Source organism: Dermochelys coriacea, chromosome 10, assembly GCF_009764565.3.
Source record: "Dermochelys coriacea isolate rDerCor1 chromosome 10, rDerCor1.pri.v4, whole genome shotgun sequence".
NCBI classification, from domain to species: domain Eukaryota; kingdom Metazoa; phylum Chordata; order Testudines; family Dermochelyidae; genus Dermochelys; species Dermochelys coriacea.
The window spans coordinates 52,599,916-52,616,785 of NC_050077.1; the positions used below are offsets into that span (position 1 = coordinate 52,599,916).

Consider the following 16,870-nt stretch of genomic DNA (forward strand, 5'->3'; position numbering starts at 1 on the left):
TTTACATTGTTTATGAACACTGTTACCTGTAGTCTTCTCATGGCCTCAGAGTCTTGATCAGCCTTCACTTTGCAAGCCACAAGTAACTGTGCTGTAGAAGCCGCAACTTGTTTGGCAGATGAGATGAGTTTCTCCTCGCTAGCATGACCTTGTACCGAGGCATTAGCTGCCTCACACAGATTGCTGGTTGCAGCTGCCACCATTCGGGCCTAGGAGTCAATAACTAAAGTTACTCAGCGTTCTAGTTTCTCAGAGACTTTCAAGAGAAAGAAAAAATTGAAATTACTCACAGCGGAAATAAGTCCCTGAGACCACTGTCCATCATCCACTGCATTTGCTAGGATAGCTCCAACCTGGAAGAACCGTTCAGACACTTGCTTAGAGTGAAATATAAAATGCAATTGCCTTGCCTTGATTTGCATTTAAAGACCATAACCATCTGAAAAGGAAACTTTATGTACACCTTCCCCTTCCCCCCAATTTAATCTCAGCACACGCTATCTAATGATGACAGAAAAAAATTTCTGACTTACATTCCTATGCTAATATAAGTCAGTGGTTCCCAGACTCTGGCATGTATCTCTGTACTAGCCAAGGTTTTCTGACTAGTACTCTAGCCGCTCCTGCTCCCATCATAAAAATGGGCCTTTTATGGCTGTTGATCCCCTGCCATTACCTGGCTCTTGTTCATTCAGGGACACTCTAACCTACATTGTTACTTGAGCTGCTCCAGTCTTGCTGTAAGTTTAGAGAAACCAATAAAGGGCAATGACTGGTACAGCTGAGGATTTGCCTGGTCAAGGCTTGCCAGAAGAGGCTGGGAAATTCTAGTAAGTTGAAAGGATTTGTTCCTGTCTATAACGCTCATTCCTGATAGTCAAGCTATTGTTCAAGGCTACTGATTTTTCAGTAGAGTTATGCTATATTCCTTCAATATGTTCAAGCTGCCACTGAATAGAAAAACAAAGTTCCTTCGAATTCCCACGCTCCTGCCCGATGTTTGATTACCAATTCAAGGTAGCAAATACCTTTTTCTATGTGTTCATACAGCACTTAGTACTATTGTCTTCTGATCCCAGTACTCCCAACCCCATGTGTTCAGAAATCATGAGTCAGGGCCCTCCAAAATTGTGAGATTAAAGAAAAAAAAAAGTTTGGTGTCTTTTCAATTATCTTCTGGTTTTTGAGCTGTTAAGGTTCACATTTTCCAACTTTTCTCCTCAACCACGAAGGCCGCAAAATTGTTGAATTTCTTTAAAAAATGAAAACCAAAATTCTCATATAATTGCATGACTTCAGAGGTGGAGGTTAAAGAAAAACACCAAAATTTGCAATACTTTTGATACAGCTGGAACATCCTGAGTGGGGTTTTTTAGGGTAATAACAAAACATTAATAATGTTGCTATAAGAGAAAAGTTCAGTTTTACAATAAAATGCTTGAGACCTATGGGTTTTTCAGGTTTCAAAGTTTTCTTGCACCACCTTCCCTAGCAAAAGCATCTAAAGTTCAGCAGAGATCTACCAGTCTGGACACTAGTGCCTGGGGAATGAGAAAAAGTGAAGTAGATCAGATCTGACTTCATAAAACGTTACCTTTATTCCAAAACCTGAAATAGCTGCCTAATGTCAAACTAATGCCATTACAACAATTTCAAATGAGAAGGCAGAACAAACTGGAAAGAAGAAAGTTTAACAAACCTTTTTGCTGAAACATTTCATTGACTTTTCTGCAAAACATTTTTACAGCCTTGACTGACTGCTACTGGGAATTTATATAGGACAATATTGTGTCTGGTCCACATGGTTGAATGAAGGGGTAAGAATTCCCTTCCTCTCTTCCCCACACTGCCAGTGAGGGGAATGGCCTGTTAGCTGTAACCAATGGAGCTATTTGCTGCTTGCCATTGATGTGATAGGCGGGTAGTAGATTGAACCTTGGCTCCCTCACCAGGCATCAGCCATCTCTTCTGACACGTGTAAAAGGGTGCAAAGTATGCTGCACTGCTTAAGGGACTGATACCAGACTGCAACCTCTACGTGCAGACAGGGGAGATTTGGGAAGCATTCTGTCTGCTCATTTCAAAGGCCATTATGCTGTAAATCTGGCTAGCAAGTGTCTGCTGTAGACAGGAATTGGAAGACACCCACGGTACCAATTAACTCACGATTGATAATTAGGAAACAGGTACCAGGTGTGTGTCTTGAATTCATTATCTCAGAGGAATCTTTATTATTGTTCATTTACTTGTGAATGGTTCTCTGCCTAATGAAAGGATCTGTTTTAAACCACTCCAAGTTAACTCCAGTTGAGCCTGAGCAGCAAAATTTGGATCCTTCCTGAAGCTCTTCCAAAGTATGTGAGTGTTCAGAGTGAGGGTTTAGGTTCGGCTCTGCCCTTAAGGGGCACCGCACCACTTGCTGGATTAGTTGATCTGGAGAAGGCAGTGCTCATGCCAGCAGGCAACCACTGTTGATAAAAGGCACTGACTGAAAATTCCTAGTCTTAAAGAATTAGTGTGTTAGTATGGGAGAGAGGGGACTAAGAAGTCTTCCATCAAACCGGGAAGAACAGGTTTGCTAATACGGCACTACATTTGACTAATGTGCTCAATCAGAATGGAAAGCTATGGTTTTCCTGGAATGAAGGAATAAAAGTGTTTTTAGCAATTTCTCTCAGCTCTGCTGGAACAAGGCACAACTGCTGCTTGCTTCCATCTCAAAAAGACATGAGGAGAAAGATGCAACTGTTCCCTCTGACAAGAAGACTAAATTGACAGATATTTAGGACTTATACCAGGATATATTCTCTTTCTCTTCCGGGGTGGTGGTGGTGAGTAAAGCAAAGGATGCTGTACATCGTAATGTAACTAAATTTGAACAAGTTCTGTCACAAAGGCAAACAATGCAATAATCTAAGGGTACATCTACACTATCCGCCTGATCGATGGTAGCGATCGATCTATCGGGGATTGATTTATCGCGTCTAGTGTAGACACAATAAATCGATCCCCAATCGCTCTGCCGTTGACTCCTGTACTCCACTGTGGCGAGAGGCGGAAGTGGAGTCGACGGGGGAGTGGCAGCAGTTGACCCCGCGCCGTGAGGACGCGAGGTAAATCGACCTAAGATACGTTGACTTCAGCTACGCTATTCTCGTAGCTGAAGTTGAGTATCTTAGGTCGATCTCCCCCCCCCCCACCCAGTGTAGACCAGGTGTAAGTGGAGCCATAAGGCAGGGTCTAATTCTCATTTGCTTGACTATTTTTGCTGCCAGTTTTCAATAACTATCTATTTAATAAGCATTTTAAATAAGTTCTATAGTTTTGAACAGTTACAACACGACAGTTCCAGAACAACTGCTTTGTGATCACGATGGAACCAAACACAAGTTCTCTAGGAAGCCCAGCTGAATAAGACAGAAGAAGAAGAAATGGAAGTGAAATGGAATAAAAAGCACTCAATGCTAACAAGGCAAATGGACGTAGAGCCATTTTGTAAGCACTTTAGTTGTCCTAGCAATAGCTGTAAGTGCATCCATTTGCACTTGCCTAATTTGTGTTCATACAGTGGCTCTAACTGAATCATTCAACACACTGAAAGGCACAATTAGTGATGCCCTCTGCTAATCTGGACCAGAATGTTATTGTTTACTATTCCGTTTCTTTTTAAATCCCAAAACGTACTATGGGACCATACATCATGAGCCTGGATCATTGCCCTTCATGAACAAGAAACAGCTGAGACATTTGAAAGCCAAATATCTAATTACATTTGCTATGTTTAAACAGACTTTTCAACCAACCCCGGCCAGGGCACGCAATCCGATAGATTTATATTTTTATTAGTCAATCCAGAGTGCCTTCCATACATAGAAAATTAAGAAGTGACAGGCTTTACAACGTAAAATACTTCCACTGTGTTGAATGTCCTGTTCACCCACCTTTCCCTGTGCCACCAGCTCCCTCTGGGCTGCCGAGGCTGACTTGACTAGGGCACTGGTAGCAGCTGCAATGGATTTAGCTGCTTCCAGGATCTGTTCTTCAAAATCCAGAGTCTCGTCGGCTTGCTATAACCAAAACAGAACACTGTCACACACAATTCAGAACAGAATGGTTTCTCTTCAGTTTCCAGGACACCTTTTCTTTGGATTCTGTAATCCAGCTCTAGACAGAGACAAAAGAATCAAAAATGCCTTATTTACATTCTACAAAGCACTTTCCTGGGGCCTAAATTAAGAGACAACAGTATTAACTATTGGATACAAACACAAATATTAACTTGAAAGTAATGTTCCCCATGTGGCCAACCTTGTGCAAAATTTAAAGTGACAGATTTTATTTAAATACCACACACAAGATATTTCAGTGCATGCCACTGAGTTTCTGGTTTCCACTAAAAGCATTAAAAACTCTTTTCAAAAATACAGGTAAAATGCAGTAGCCTGAAATGGAATTCTCATTTTCCCTCGCAATATTATCTTTGTAGTATTCTAACGTGGTTTGTTTGCTGAGATTATTAGAGTTTGTTAAACAAAGCATATAGTTACTTAGTAAATATAATAAAGGGAATGCATAAAAGCGTTAAAAAAAACTACAACTCTAATGTTATCATTATGTTTCTTTGTTCATCTGTAATGAAAAGCACAACATAACTATCAAGTAAGCCCATTAATTAAATTGCTTTTTGTAAGCTGCATCACTGATCAAAGCAGTCTAGTCCAGTCCTCTTGGAGTTACAAAATGTTGAAGGTCTGTCTGAAACCATTCAAACACCTAAACCAATGTTGTAACAAGCATGTACTGAACAGGAAGATTAACGGCTCCTAATAATATTTTTCATGAGATGAAAGAAACGATTGCTCTGCAAATGTCAGTTTCCTAAAGGTGGGCTTAACATGAATAAAGTAAAACAAACAAAAAGCTTTAAGCCATTTAAATCTGCACAGGAACGTTATATCTATCTACTCCTGTGTTGTGTCCATGCTGCCAGCAAGGATGGAGTGTGTCTGTTGCACGTAATGTGGCTGCAATAGCCTGCGCAGGTTAATATGGAGAAGCTGCTTCGCCCATGTGTCAACCTCCCCCATCTACTCCTAGCTTAGGTATGTTTATTACTTTCAGAACAATTACAAGCATGGTTATAAGTGTGCGTGTATTATTTGTTGGTTTGCTTTGATTTTTACTTTGACTGTGACCATGAACCAATGATATATTAAATGGCACCAAAAGCAGAATGATCAGCGAGGGCATTAGGGCATAAGTATGATGCATTCCCTAACAGTACTCCTTAAGAGAGATGGGTCTTTTCCCACAATTCACGCAAGTACAGCTTTCTCATATCACTACCACAAACTCTTTTAACTGAGGCTAAGCTGTGTTTTGAGATAAAATGCATAATGTTCAGATTCTTCTCATATTTTTGGTAACTTAGCAGGGTGTGGGAAAGTAACCGAAACAATGGACATGTTTATTACTTGTCCTTTACACACACTGATGCGACTTGACTATTCAAATAAAAAAGTGAGTTAACATCTGATGAAACAGAACTTTCCACATGTAATGTATGATTAGATCAATGGCCATGACAGCTAAAGGCATTTGTCACTAGCATTGGTTTTAATGACAAGAAATTACATCTCCTGTCAAAAGGTTAATATCTTCCCCCATGAATCTTATTTTTGGTGGTACCTACTCCACTCTTGTGGCTGAACCTCTCTTATGTTGTATTGAATTGAGATTTAAAAATATTGGTTGGAGGGACCCTGTCTTCCTAAGTGTTTGAAAAGCACCACATACATCTATGGTACCAAAGACTGAACACTACACTTATTATCACATTTTACTCCACCATTCAGAACAACTTAATACTTGGTGGCCTTCAGGTGGTTTGTTTTTGGGTGGAGCATATCAGACATACAGCACTTTCAGGATTAATCTGGAGATCTTTCCTTCAGAGAAAGTATGACAAGAACTGTGAATATGAAAAACCCAAAATACTCCTAAATTGCAGTGCCTAAACATTTAAAATTTGTTGACCATTTTAATTGTGTGCCAAATCCCACTTGAAAGCTGCACAGAGCTGAAAGCCATGATGTGGATAGTTTATTCAAATTTTCAGAGGTGTTCAGCATTCAAAATTGGGGACAGATTTTCAAATGGGCACAGCAGCCACCAGCACGTAGGTGCTGCATCCATTTGAAATACTGAGTACTTCATTGAGGGGTCTAAATGAGAGCAGAGTCTTTTTGAAAATATGGTCATTCCTGCATTTCTCCCAATTTGCCTTTACAGAAGGAAAAGGTATTTTTAATATCAGCCCCTTGTTTCTATAAATGTTTCTAAATCAAGGGGCTAAAAAGTGCAGTGATTTTCATGCTCTAGCTCATCTGTAAAGACCTAACTTGATGTATTGGTGAAAATCACAAACAAAATTCACTTTTGTGAGGTGCTCTCATTCTAGTTCTCTGTGGGACACTACAAAACCACCAGACATATTCCGGGGGAGTTAGGAGCCACAAGGGGCTCAGAAGTGAAGTAACTGGAGCACTGCAGATACAATAAGAAATATTTTGGGAAGCTGATATACAGAAGCATGCACATCCCCTGCCCGTTCAATACCCAATCAAAAGCCAATTGGATTCTCCTGTTACTTTCATGGGCATTAATTCATGTCTCACAGCTTAAAAAACAAGCCATAGGGTGTTTGATTCTACAACATTTCATATAACTTCTACCATGTGAATAAAACAGAAAGTCACAAAATCCTGGAAATGAAAACGCAGCATCCAAGGAAGTCAAGGCACCTTTGAGGAAATATGGCATCCTAAATGAAAACTATTTAGCATCAACTTCTGCCGTGTAATGATAACATTGGATGGCACCTTAAAGGACAAGATAAAAGAATAAGAGCTGCCTACTAAATGCAGAATATTTGCCTCTGCTAATTAGGAACAGCACACGTGTACATCTGTACAAAAGGGTTATGATAAGGAATTGCCATGTTATGAAACAAGTCATCTTAGCAGATGGATTTTTGGCCATGTTTGTAATGCAATACCACCACAACTACAGTATCTAAACACTAACTAACGTGGCCTATAATTTATGCAACAGGCTCAAATGTTAATCGCTTACTTTGACCACTAACACAAGGCCACAATTTGTAGCCCAGAGGGACTATATTTAGCTCAGTTGGTATCATTTTTTAAAAATACACTTAGGTAAATTTGGCTCTCTTGAAGTGAAAATCTAGTATCACATAAAAAAACCGCCCAAGCTTCATGGGAGCAGACAGTGGACAAGTTGCAGCACATATTTCTGCCAATGCGCTGCAACACTGCTATTTCCAGTTCTGGGCCTCTATAGAGAATACAATGCCAACTTCACCCACATATCTCGTGGTTTGGGGACAAGGGCCAAAGTCCACTGTAGAGAAAGTAGAGACCAGCAATTCCATCTTGATTACAACTGAAATCCGAATTCAAATACCAAGTAGAAGAAGGTTAGTACACAGCTCCATCTACCTTTTGCTTTTGCCTCTCTGATGTGTCACAGTACAGTTTTCATTCACTGATTTTTAAGAAAAATACTGTCTCGAGCTGGAATTATGGAGTCTGTTTCCAAAACAGTGAAAGCGTTCATGAGCTGAGAGCTATTTTACTTCTTTATATCAATAGTAGTATCTGCACTATTCTTTAAATGGCCGTGCTATAATGAAGTTAACTCTAATTTTTCTACTGAATCAGCAAACAATTCACCAACTATTTTTATGATGGATTTTATTTATTCACACAGCCTAATAAAATGTTCACTGACATGGCTTTACTATATGGATATCTATATCAGGGCTAGAAAGCTTTTCAATTAGCCCTTAACTACTGAATTAGAAATACCTCTACAACATGAAACACCTTCTCAAAATATTCTACAAGTTTCCAGAGAACCAACCCCAGATGGGGAAGAAAAGTACCTGTATGGGATTAATTCAGCATAGCATGATGTGCTCAGTGTTGTACATATAAACACAATGTAAAAATGACTAGTTGAAAAAGAATTGCAGGGAAATCACATCTCTCATCAATGAGAAAACTATGGTGCAGCTACTAAGGTGCTGATACTAGGGGCAGGCATAAGACCTATCATGGGAATGCATAGCTAAGCACTAGAGCTGGCTGGAAAACAGGTTTTTCCCTCTGCAGAAAGTTTCTATGAAAACGAATTTTCTTGTTTTTACTCACGTTTTCAGCAGAAAATCTTGACTTTTTCAAAAAACTAAACAGCAAATTTTCAATTATCTGAATACTTTCCAGTTTTCTGTTTTCCAGCTAGAAGTCAACCATTTTCTATGGAAAGCAGATGCTTGCCAGGGTAAATTTGCTTTTGTCGAAAATCACTCTCAATGGAAACTTTTGACCACACCTATGCAGCACCTCCACATAACCAGAGGGGAACTGATCTTACTCTGCTATTTTCTTCAACAGGTCCACTCTGTCCATTCCTTCCCATTATTTTTGTCCTTGACACACAAGTAAAAAGTGGGCACACAGAGGGCTTGAGACACCGCTAAGTGCAGAGGACAAGTACTGCTTAGTCATGCTTGTGGGCATGCTTATCCACTCCTCATGCTGGTCTTGGAGCACAACTAGCTTGCACATCCTGCTGGGCACAACGAAAGGTCCATACTTGTTTTCATCTACATCCTAGCAGTGTGGTTTGAAGGGTATACCTCAAAATGAGAGGTCCAAACTTTTCACTACATATACACTCAAAGACTGAGCAGCACAAGAAGTACTACAGGAGGAGTCACTGTCCAATGTCATTTGGCTACTCTTTGTCATAAATTGTTTTTGTTCATTTTCATCAATATTGCTCTCAAATTATGCAGTTCTCAGAATGTATGAACATGAAACCAGACTTCCTGATATATGTGACACAAAATTCTACTGTTTATATCTTTAGTCCCTTGAGATGGCAATTTGGGTCACTTTAAAAACCAAGCTCACGAGACTTAATAATGTTTAAAAAAAATCAAAGTCAACATCTATTTGCACAAACTTAGCTAATAAGAGTCATCATATGCTTTGATGATTCTGTGATCTGCAGGTAGGTGAAGGGAGAGAGTCTGCCACATGAGATCACAAAAAATACATACAAATTACTGGGCCAACTACGAAATGGTGCAGGACAAAACACTGTCACAAAAAGGTGACAAAAATACCATGCTGTTATTTTTTAAAGAGTTAGATACAGATATTTTTGTATTTCCTTACTTTTAACCAGTTTCCTACACGTCCTTCCAATGTAATGGACAGCATGAATAGGTCCAGAATCAGTAGAAAAATGATTGAACCACCATTAACTTGTTGCCAAAGACATGAAAGACAAACCACGTTTCTTCTGAAGTGCCTCTCAGCTTCAATTTAATAAAGAGACAGCAACAAGGGTAAGTTACTGCACACAGCCAGGTAAACACAAGAGACCACTCCTATGAGATTCTGTACTTGCATGGCTGCTGCCCATTATAAATGAACCTATGCAACTTACACATCTCCCCAAGAACAACCCTATTAAAAAGAGCACTTCACAGTATATGTTTTTAAAAAAATCAGATTAGAATGAGAGTCTGCAGGAAAGTCTTCTAAATCTGCTTGTGATTTAAAGTATTCCTTCATATTGCCTTATACTACTTTATAAACCCCCGGAGACAGGGCAGGACACTATAGGAATATGTTTGATATATAGTTGGATTAAATAACAACCTAATATATCAAACATATCACACAGAGCCCTGCAGAAAAGGCATCCAGGTTTGATTCATCTTGGGGGAGGGGGGGAAGAGACACTGCTGAAGGCTAACAGCAGGGAACTGTTATCGACTGCTAAAGACGCAACCCCTTGCCTTGCGTTTGAAGGCATAAGCCTGCACGGAGGCATGAAGAGTGCACCAACAGGAATATAATGCACGTACAGCAATGGTCTCTGGTGATGTACCTAAGCCACAACATCGTCTTCCTATAACTATTTCTGCCATTGTAAGAGTTAATGAAACATGTCATTTTTAATTCCATAAAATAAATACAGAGACCACTTTATCTTTTCCCTTTTTTAACTTGCTCTTTTGGGTAGTTATTTTGTACCAGGTGGTATCTTTACAGATCAAGGACCATATTATATTAGAACAGGCAATATAAGGCCCCAAAGCAGAAGATATTCAACCCACCAAAAAAGACACCACAATCAGTGTAAATGCATAACTGTGTTGTAAAGGACATATCACCCGCTATAATCTGTTCTATATAATGAACAGAAAAGTTTGTACAGCTCAGCAGACCATTTTCCCCATTGAACACCACAATTAAAATCCAAGACAGTTTGTATTACACCTGAAGGAGGAAAAGATAAGGAAGGTCTTCCTCAAAATACCTTTAGATACACAATCTCAGAAACAAGACAAGTACTAAAACATCATCTGGACATTGTACTAGTAGTCAGAGCATTTAAGCTTTTGAACAGTGAGAGACTGTATCTGCTCTGTAGCCAAGCTGTTGTGTTTAATTCAGAAAGAACATACATTATGCAATAAAACATGGACAGGAGTTCCTTAACAGAGAATTCTCTGAGAAAGGAATGATTTTCCTGAAGTGGAAAGTTGCTGCCCCACTCTAGGCTTCTTAATTTTATTAAGAAAGCAATGGGAGGTATGTGGTGCAGAGATGTAATGGGGTGGGGGCCACAACAAAAAGATAAGGGAAATAGAATAAAATACAGAGATGGAACAAACCTAGTGCAGCTCAATTATAAAATTAGAACAAGTGTTAGCTTTATTGTTTCATTTCTATTATATTAATAAACTGGAACATAGACAGAGATCAAATAGTAAGGATTAAAACAAACAAGCAAAAAACCCCACAAAACCCCAAGAATTTTGGAAGGGATCCAGATCCTCAGACTTCAGGGTATAAATCCACCTCTAATTAAGAGGGGTGAGGAAGAAACTTTCCCTGCAGGCCAGAGCCTATTACAGGCTCTCCAGCAACTTTTTTTCTGAAACTAATCGCTACCGCCAGATGCAGGCTACTGGGCTAGATGGACTGTTGGTCTGATCCAATATAGCAGTTTTTATGTTTCTGTATTTGGTGGACTGTGTATAAGAGAACAGGTGTCGTCTAATTACTAATTTAGATTTGAGATTACTAATTACAAATTTAGAGATTTGAGTGACAGAGATGCCTTGTTGATAACGAAGTTTAAGATTGAAACATCTAAGAGTGAGCTACCTAAAACTTTCTTCCCCCTACAGGCAGTATCTCCTGATCTGTTTTGAAACACATTGATGGGCCGGAAATAGGAAGCGCATTTTGATGCTGTTCTTTGCTCTGTGGATAAACAGAGGGCTTGAAATATCCAGTGGGGTCATTCCAGTACCTTTCACTTGCATTACAGTAAATGTTTGTGAAAGATAAACTGAATTAAGAGCAATGGAAGAAAAGTTTTATTCCAATGCTCAAATTAACATGTTAAATGAGGAGCAGGTGTAGGATTTGTATTCATTTTTAAATGACAATGGCCACTGGACTGGTTTAGATGTTAGCAGGAGAATGGTTTTAAGGTTACTGGGCAACTCAGATATTCTGTTGTGTAGTGGTTGTGTAGAAAAGGTGTTAGACTTTTCCAGTCTCAATCTTCTGCTTTATTTAATCTCATTACAAGCAACTTTCTTTCTTCACAAAAAATGAATGTACCAATTACAAAACCCATAGAACAAAAAAAAAAAAAAAAAAAGCATTGCTCTTTTGTGGACTTCATTCTCCCCACTGAAAGAAAAATTCCTCAAGCAGTGGGCATCACCACAGCCCATCTTGTGAGGCTATTAAAAACTGTCTTAATCTTATGTTCCTGAATGACAGAAAATACCACAATCCCCTGACAACAACGGTCTGACACTGAATGACCTTTAGAACCTGCTTGCTTGGAAAGACTCCTCATCTGCTTAGAACAAAGTCGGGTAACTCTGAAGCTACTGAGAAAAGGACATGACCATGGCATTGCTTTCTGAAGTTAATGGCAGGTCTTATTTTTATTAAAAGAGGCCCAGTCCTATGTCTCATGGAGATTTATTTCAAAACTTGTCAGGGGCTCTACACTGTGGAGTGAAGTGATTCTGTGTCATGCCCCCACTCCCTGAACTGTGCAGGTACACTAACTACTTCAGGTTATAATAATTGCCATGTAATTCCTCTGACACATGCAAGCAGTTAATTCCATTTTACTTAAAAATATTCTCATGGACATATCTGAAACACACAAAAATATGAGACTACATAAGCATTCATATGGCACCCTCATTTATACATTTCCCTTTATAGAATTAAGAGAAAATAAGCACAGAAGAATCAGTTTATATTTTAAACAAAGAGTTTAAAAGGAGACACCTGTTTGCTACAAATCAAATACTGTGTGTTGATCTGATAAGATCTTTTGGCCACAACCTCCCATAGTAAATGCACACACATAGAAGAGTGAGTGAGCGGGGCTCAAAAGCCTCTGAAACTGAGGAACAAGAATGATCTTTCACATGAGAAAAGATTTTTTGGACAGAGAAAAGTGAGTGAACAAACAATAACTATCTTGCAACTTGAAAAAGCTTTTTCTAAGAACTCCCTTTCCTTCCCCTCCATATCCAAATCTATTACTTGCATGCCCACCACTTGAAAGAGCCACCAAATATCTTTTGACTTTGTGGTAAGTCACACCTAGCTTGTCTGAAAAGTGTAGCTTCTACTGTAACCAGCTGAGGACAATGTAGGGATTGATTGTTCCAACCATCACCTTGATCTACAGCAATCAGCTCCTCACAATACCAGTTATTTGCATTTCTGCGGCATTAACTTTAAAAATAACATGGAAGATGGACACTCACCTTTGGCTTGGCTCGTGGTTTCAACTGCTCTAACTTCTTTGCTGCAGCCTCAATTGAAGCTGCAGCCCCCAATAGCTCTGTCTCAGCAATGACTGTCGGGTCCTCTGGATCCACCCACTCCGTGCCTGAAATTAACAGAGGAGAAGACAATAACTTCAATAGCATTGTTAATGCCTTTTGACCAAGCTGATTCCCTGTCACACCTCAAAACTATGTGCGAAATATACAGTGTGTGTATAATATGGAGACCTCATTTCAATACCATTAATGGCATAAAATACTATAATTTAAGTCAGTGACTGCAAAAACACAAGTCAGAATGGAAAGAGCACTTAGCCGTTACGTTCTATTATGAAAGTGGCTTGATTAAGAACTTCTGTAAGAAAAGTAACTCTAAATTGCTCCTTGAAAGTCCATGTCTACACTGGGTGCTGAACTATTTATCAGCCAACCAGGTTTAATCGTAGTTGTTACTTAGAAAGATTCTCTTGTGCTTTCCTTGACCAAGGCAGACAGACGCATAGTCTGAGAACTGTGACAAAAAGAGCACAGAGGATGTATTAGACTATTCAGGAGATCATGGTCTGACTAATAGTTCTCAGTAAAGTCCCCATCTACAGCAGCTAGGGAGACAGGGCTCGCGCCCATCCACGGAAAACATGAGAGTGAACAGTGCTGTTTTAATCCCAGTGCCAATAAGACCAATAAGCAAGTTTCTCCTACACATACAAGGCTGAACATTTTTTTGGACAGGAAAGATCTTTCAGATCCTTTCTGTCAATATCTCCTAGGCTTTTTGTGTACACATCAATATATATATTATATACACTGGACTTTAAAAACCTTAAAGGGCCTCACCACATGATGGGACAGGCTGACCATTATGCACTAGTACCCTCAAAGGGGAAGACTACCTGTCATAGAGAAACAAAGATTTCACCTATAGAGCTGTATTGGTGGGGTCACGCACCGTGGAACTATTCTGGGCATTCTACACCTTTGTTAATCCCAGCAGCCTGAGCTTGGTTACAGGAATAGAGTCTCACAGTGAATGCCGTTCTCACTTTCAGGTAACATTGTAAATAAGAAGCAGGCAGTAGTATCTCCCGTAAATATAAACAAACTTTTTTGTTTTAGCAACTGGCTGAACAAGAAGTAGGACTGAGTGGACTTGTAGGCTCTAAAGTTTTACACTGATTTCTTTTTGAATGCAGTTATGCACCCCCCCCAAAAAATAAAAAAAATCTGCATTTGTAAGTTACACTTTTGCAATAAAGAGATTGCACTACTGTACTTGTATGAGGTGAATTGAAAATTAGTATTACTTATGTTTATCATTTTTACAGTGCAAATAATAATAATAAAATATAATATTAAATTGGCACTGTACACTTTGTATTCTGTGTTGTAATAGAAATCAATATATTTGAAAATGTAGAAAAACATCCAAAATATTTAATAAATTTCAATTGGTATTCTATTGTTTAACAGTGTAATTCATCGTGATTAATTTTTTTAATTGATTCATTTTTTGAGTTAATTGCGTGAGTTAACTGTGATTAATCAACAGCCCTAGTGCAAACTATACTTAAAAACTATTGTGCAGGTTCTCTTGCTGTGGAAAATGGGGCTGGTGACCCATATCAAATCCATTCCTGGGGGAGAGCAGCCAATAACAATATTTTTTGCAATTAAGTTGCACTAGGGCAAGTGGAGATGGGCAAGGGAATCACAAAGTTTTTAAATATCAAAAACTAACTACGAAAATAACATCCAGGTAAATATTTAACGTCCCTTGTCATTTCTGGAACGTGAACCACTTCGTGTATTAACTAAGTGGGTTGTCAGACCTACCTTTCATTGCTTCTGCTGTCTGGATAAGCTCTGTCACAGCACCAGCAACCCGCTTTGACAAGGCAGCCAACGGATGCTTCAGTTCTGGGGTTGGCTTCTGAAGAATCTATAAAAAGATAAAAATTAATTAGAAATTAGAGACTAAGGTTTCACAGAACATACACACCGCAAGTTCCCAATAAATTAGATGAAGTCCTAATGCTATGCTAGGGGAAAAAAAACAAAATTTGAGTCTACAGAAAAATGCCCACAATTCAGAAGCAAAACTAAAATAAAGACTCCAAGCAGACTGGCTGCGAGATTGTGTAAGGCATCTAGCCCATACTAGGAAAGCAAAGCTGCCTATCATTGTGAAAGTGTTCCACAGGGCTGTTTCTGGAAGTACTCAATATTTGACACATGATCTCACGTGTCAATCTATTAATGAAGAACATTTAACCAAATTAAAATGCAAGCCAAGTGCTTCGTGTGGCATTTTCATTTTGGAGACAAATGTAAACTACATGGATAAACAGGGTACAAAACTATATGTTTTACACTACCAGCATTGTCACTGTTTCTTCCAACTATCCTTATTATAAATTAAGATTTCACAACAAACTATTTCTCCACAACAAAATATTTGTCCACAGATTGTACGTACTTTGGGGGCAAAGACCATGTTTTCTTTATCATCTGTAAAGTGCTTAATACACTTTTGGGTGTTGCAATCAAGTTAATTTTTGAGGGAGATGAGGAGTGGTCCCAAGAATTACATGGCTTTAATTTTGGGCATCCCCATGTAGATGGAGTCATTTTTAAAACTTAGTGTCATTCACAAACACTAGTGAAGTTTGACAGAGCAATTCTTCCCTGTCTCTCAGTGCCAAAATATATCAGAAATTTCAAATATAGTTTTCAATAATTCTAGAAGAATTCGGCTTTCCTTCCAAGCTCACCGTTCTTCTATTGCTGGTGAACTCTGCAGTAAAAGGACCAACATACAAGGAGAAATTGATGGTGCATTTCCTCATTCATTACTGTGCCAGAAGATGCTAAAGAAACCTAGGTGCTAGGTTTTAACCGTCACATGAATCCCTGAGTTTCACAGAGCCTAAGGCTGAAGAGCCCCGTTTCCATAGTAAATATAAGTACCTGAATCCTCAATAGCCAAGCAATCTGCTGCCATATTAACAAAATGAATACCTTTTGCAACAATGAGTGCTGTAACCAGGGCCCTGTCTGAGACTCCTTCAACCCAGCATACAGTACTATTGTGCTTTTCAGAGCTAACCTTCCCACACAGCTAAAATTTCCAAAAATACATGCAGTGTGATCATGACTGCAGCAAAGCACCACGTTTTCTACTGCAGAAACAGTTTGTCACATCAGTACTACCCTTGACAATGGCAACAAAGTGGCAATTAAATGAGTGGGTATAAGTGCATGAACTCTGATGTTTTCCAGTTACCTTTCTGTAAGTGTGTTTAGAACTCGTGAGAGGTGCTGGTGACTGAAGTCCTATATTTACCCAAAGCAGAGATACAGAATGGACATAGAGCAAAAGCGTCTCACATGTTGATCTGCCAGTGCGTCTCAACCCTGACCTGCAGGAGCTATCTGAAGGTAGGAGAGGATAGTTCCATCTTTTACCCTCTTCCTGAGTGTGCCTCTCTGGACACTGACTCATACTCAAATGTGCACATGTCCATTGGGAAATGGGGTACGATCACACAAATCACTTCACACAGGTCACCTAACAACCCTTTTGACTACAAGATTGAGATGTTTATCCCCTAGATAATTTCATAATCCACAAGAATGTCACAGCCATATTGCTTGCATTTGAGCCCTCAAGTCAGTAACATGCACTTTACACGTCACAGTCCCAGCACAGAGTGAGTTTTTGGCATGTGGATTCCTGGTTATTACGCTTACTAAACCTTAAACCTTTAGAGGATGGTATTTTGAAGGGCTCTGACTGCCAAACATCATGCTCCTTGGTCTCTCTCAATGTCAACAGACTCACTCAAGCAATCTTGTCCACAGCCATCAGGCTCAACAAGACATTATTAGCACTCATATCAACAACTGTCAATAAGACGAATGAGCTGAAAG

General features: G+C 39.2%; 1 protein-coding gene across 4 annotated transcripts in view; it reads right to left on the reverse strand.

The window, feature by feature from the left end:
• TLN2 (talin 2) overlaps positions 1-16,870 on the reverse strand; it is a 352,127-nt gene that overhangs the window by 9,669 nt on the left and 325,588 nt on the right. For all 4 annotated transcript variants that reach the window (XM_038419198.2, XM_038419194.2, XM_038419199.2 and 1 more), the window contains 5 exons: positions 14,774-14,879; positions 12,920-13,044; positions 3,942-4,067; positions 291-353; positions 27-209 (listed from right to left, as the gene is read on the reverse strand). In XM_038419198.2, the coding sequence (XP_038275126.1) occupies positions 27-209; positions 291-353; positions 3,942-4,067; positions 12,920-13,044; positions 14,774-14,879 (603 nt within the window). The remainder of the gene's footprint in view (positions 1-26; positions 210-290; positions 354-3,941; positions 4,068-12,919; positions 13,045-14,773; positions 14,880-16,870) is intronic.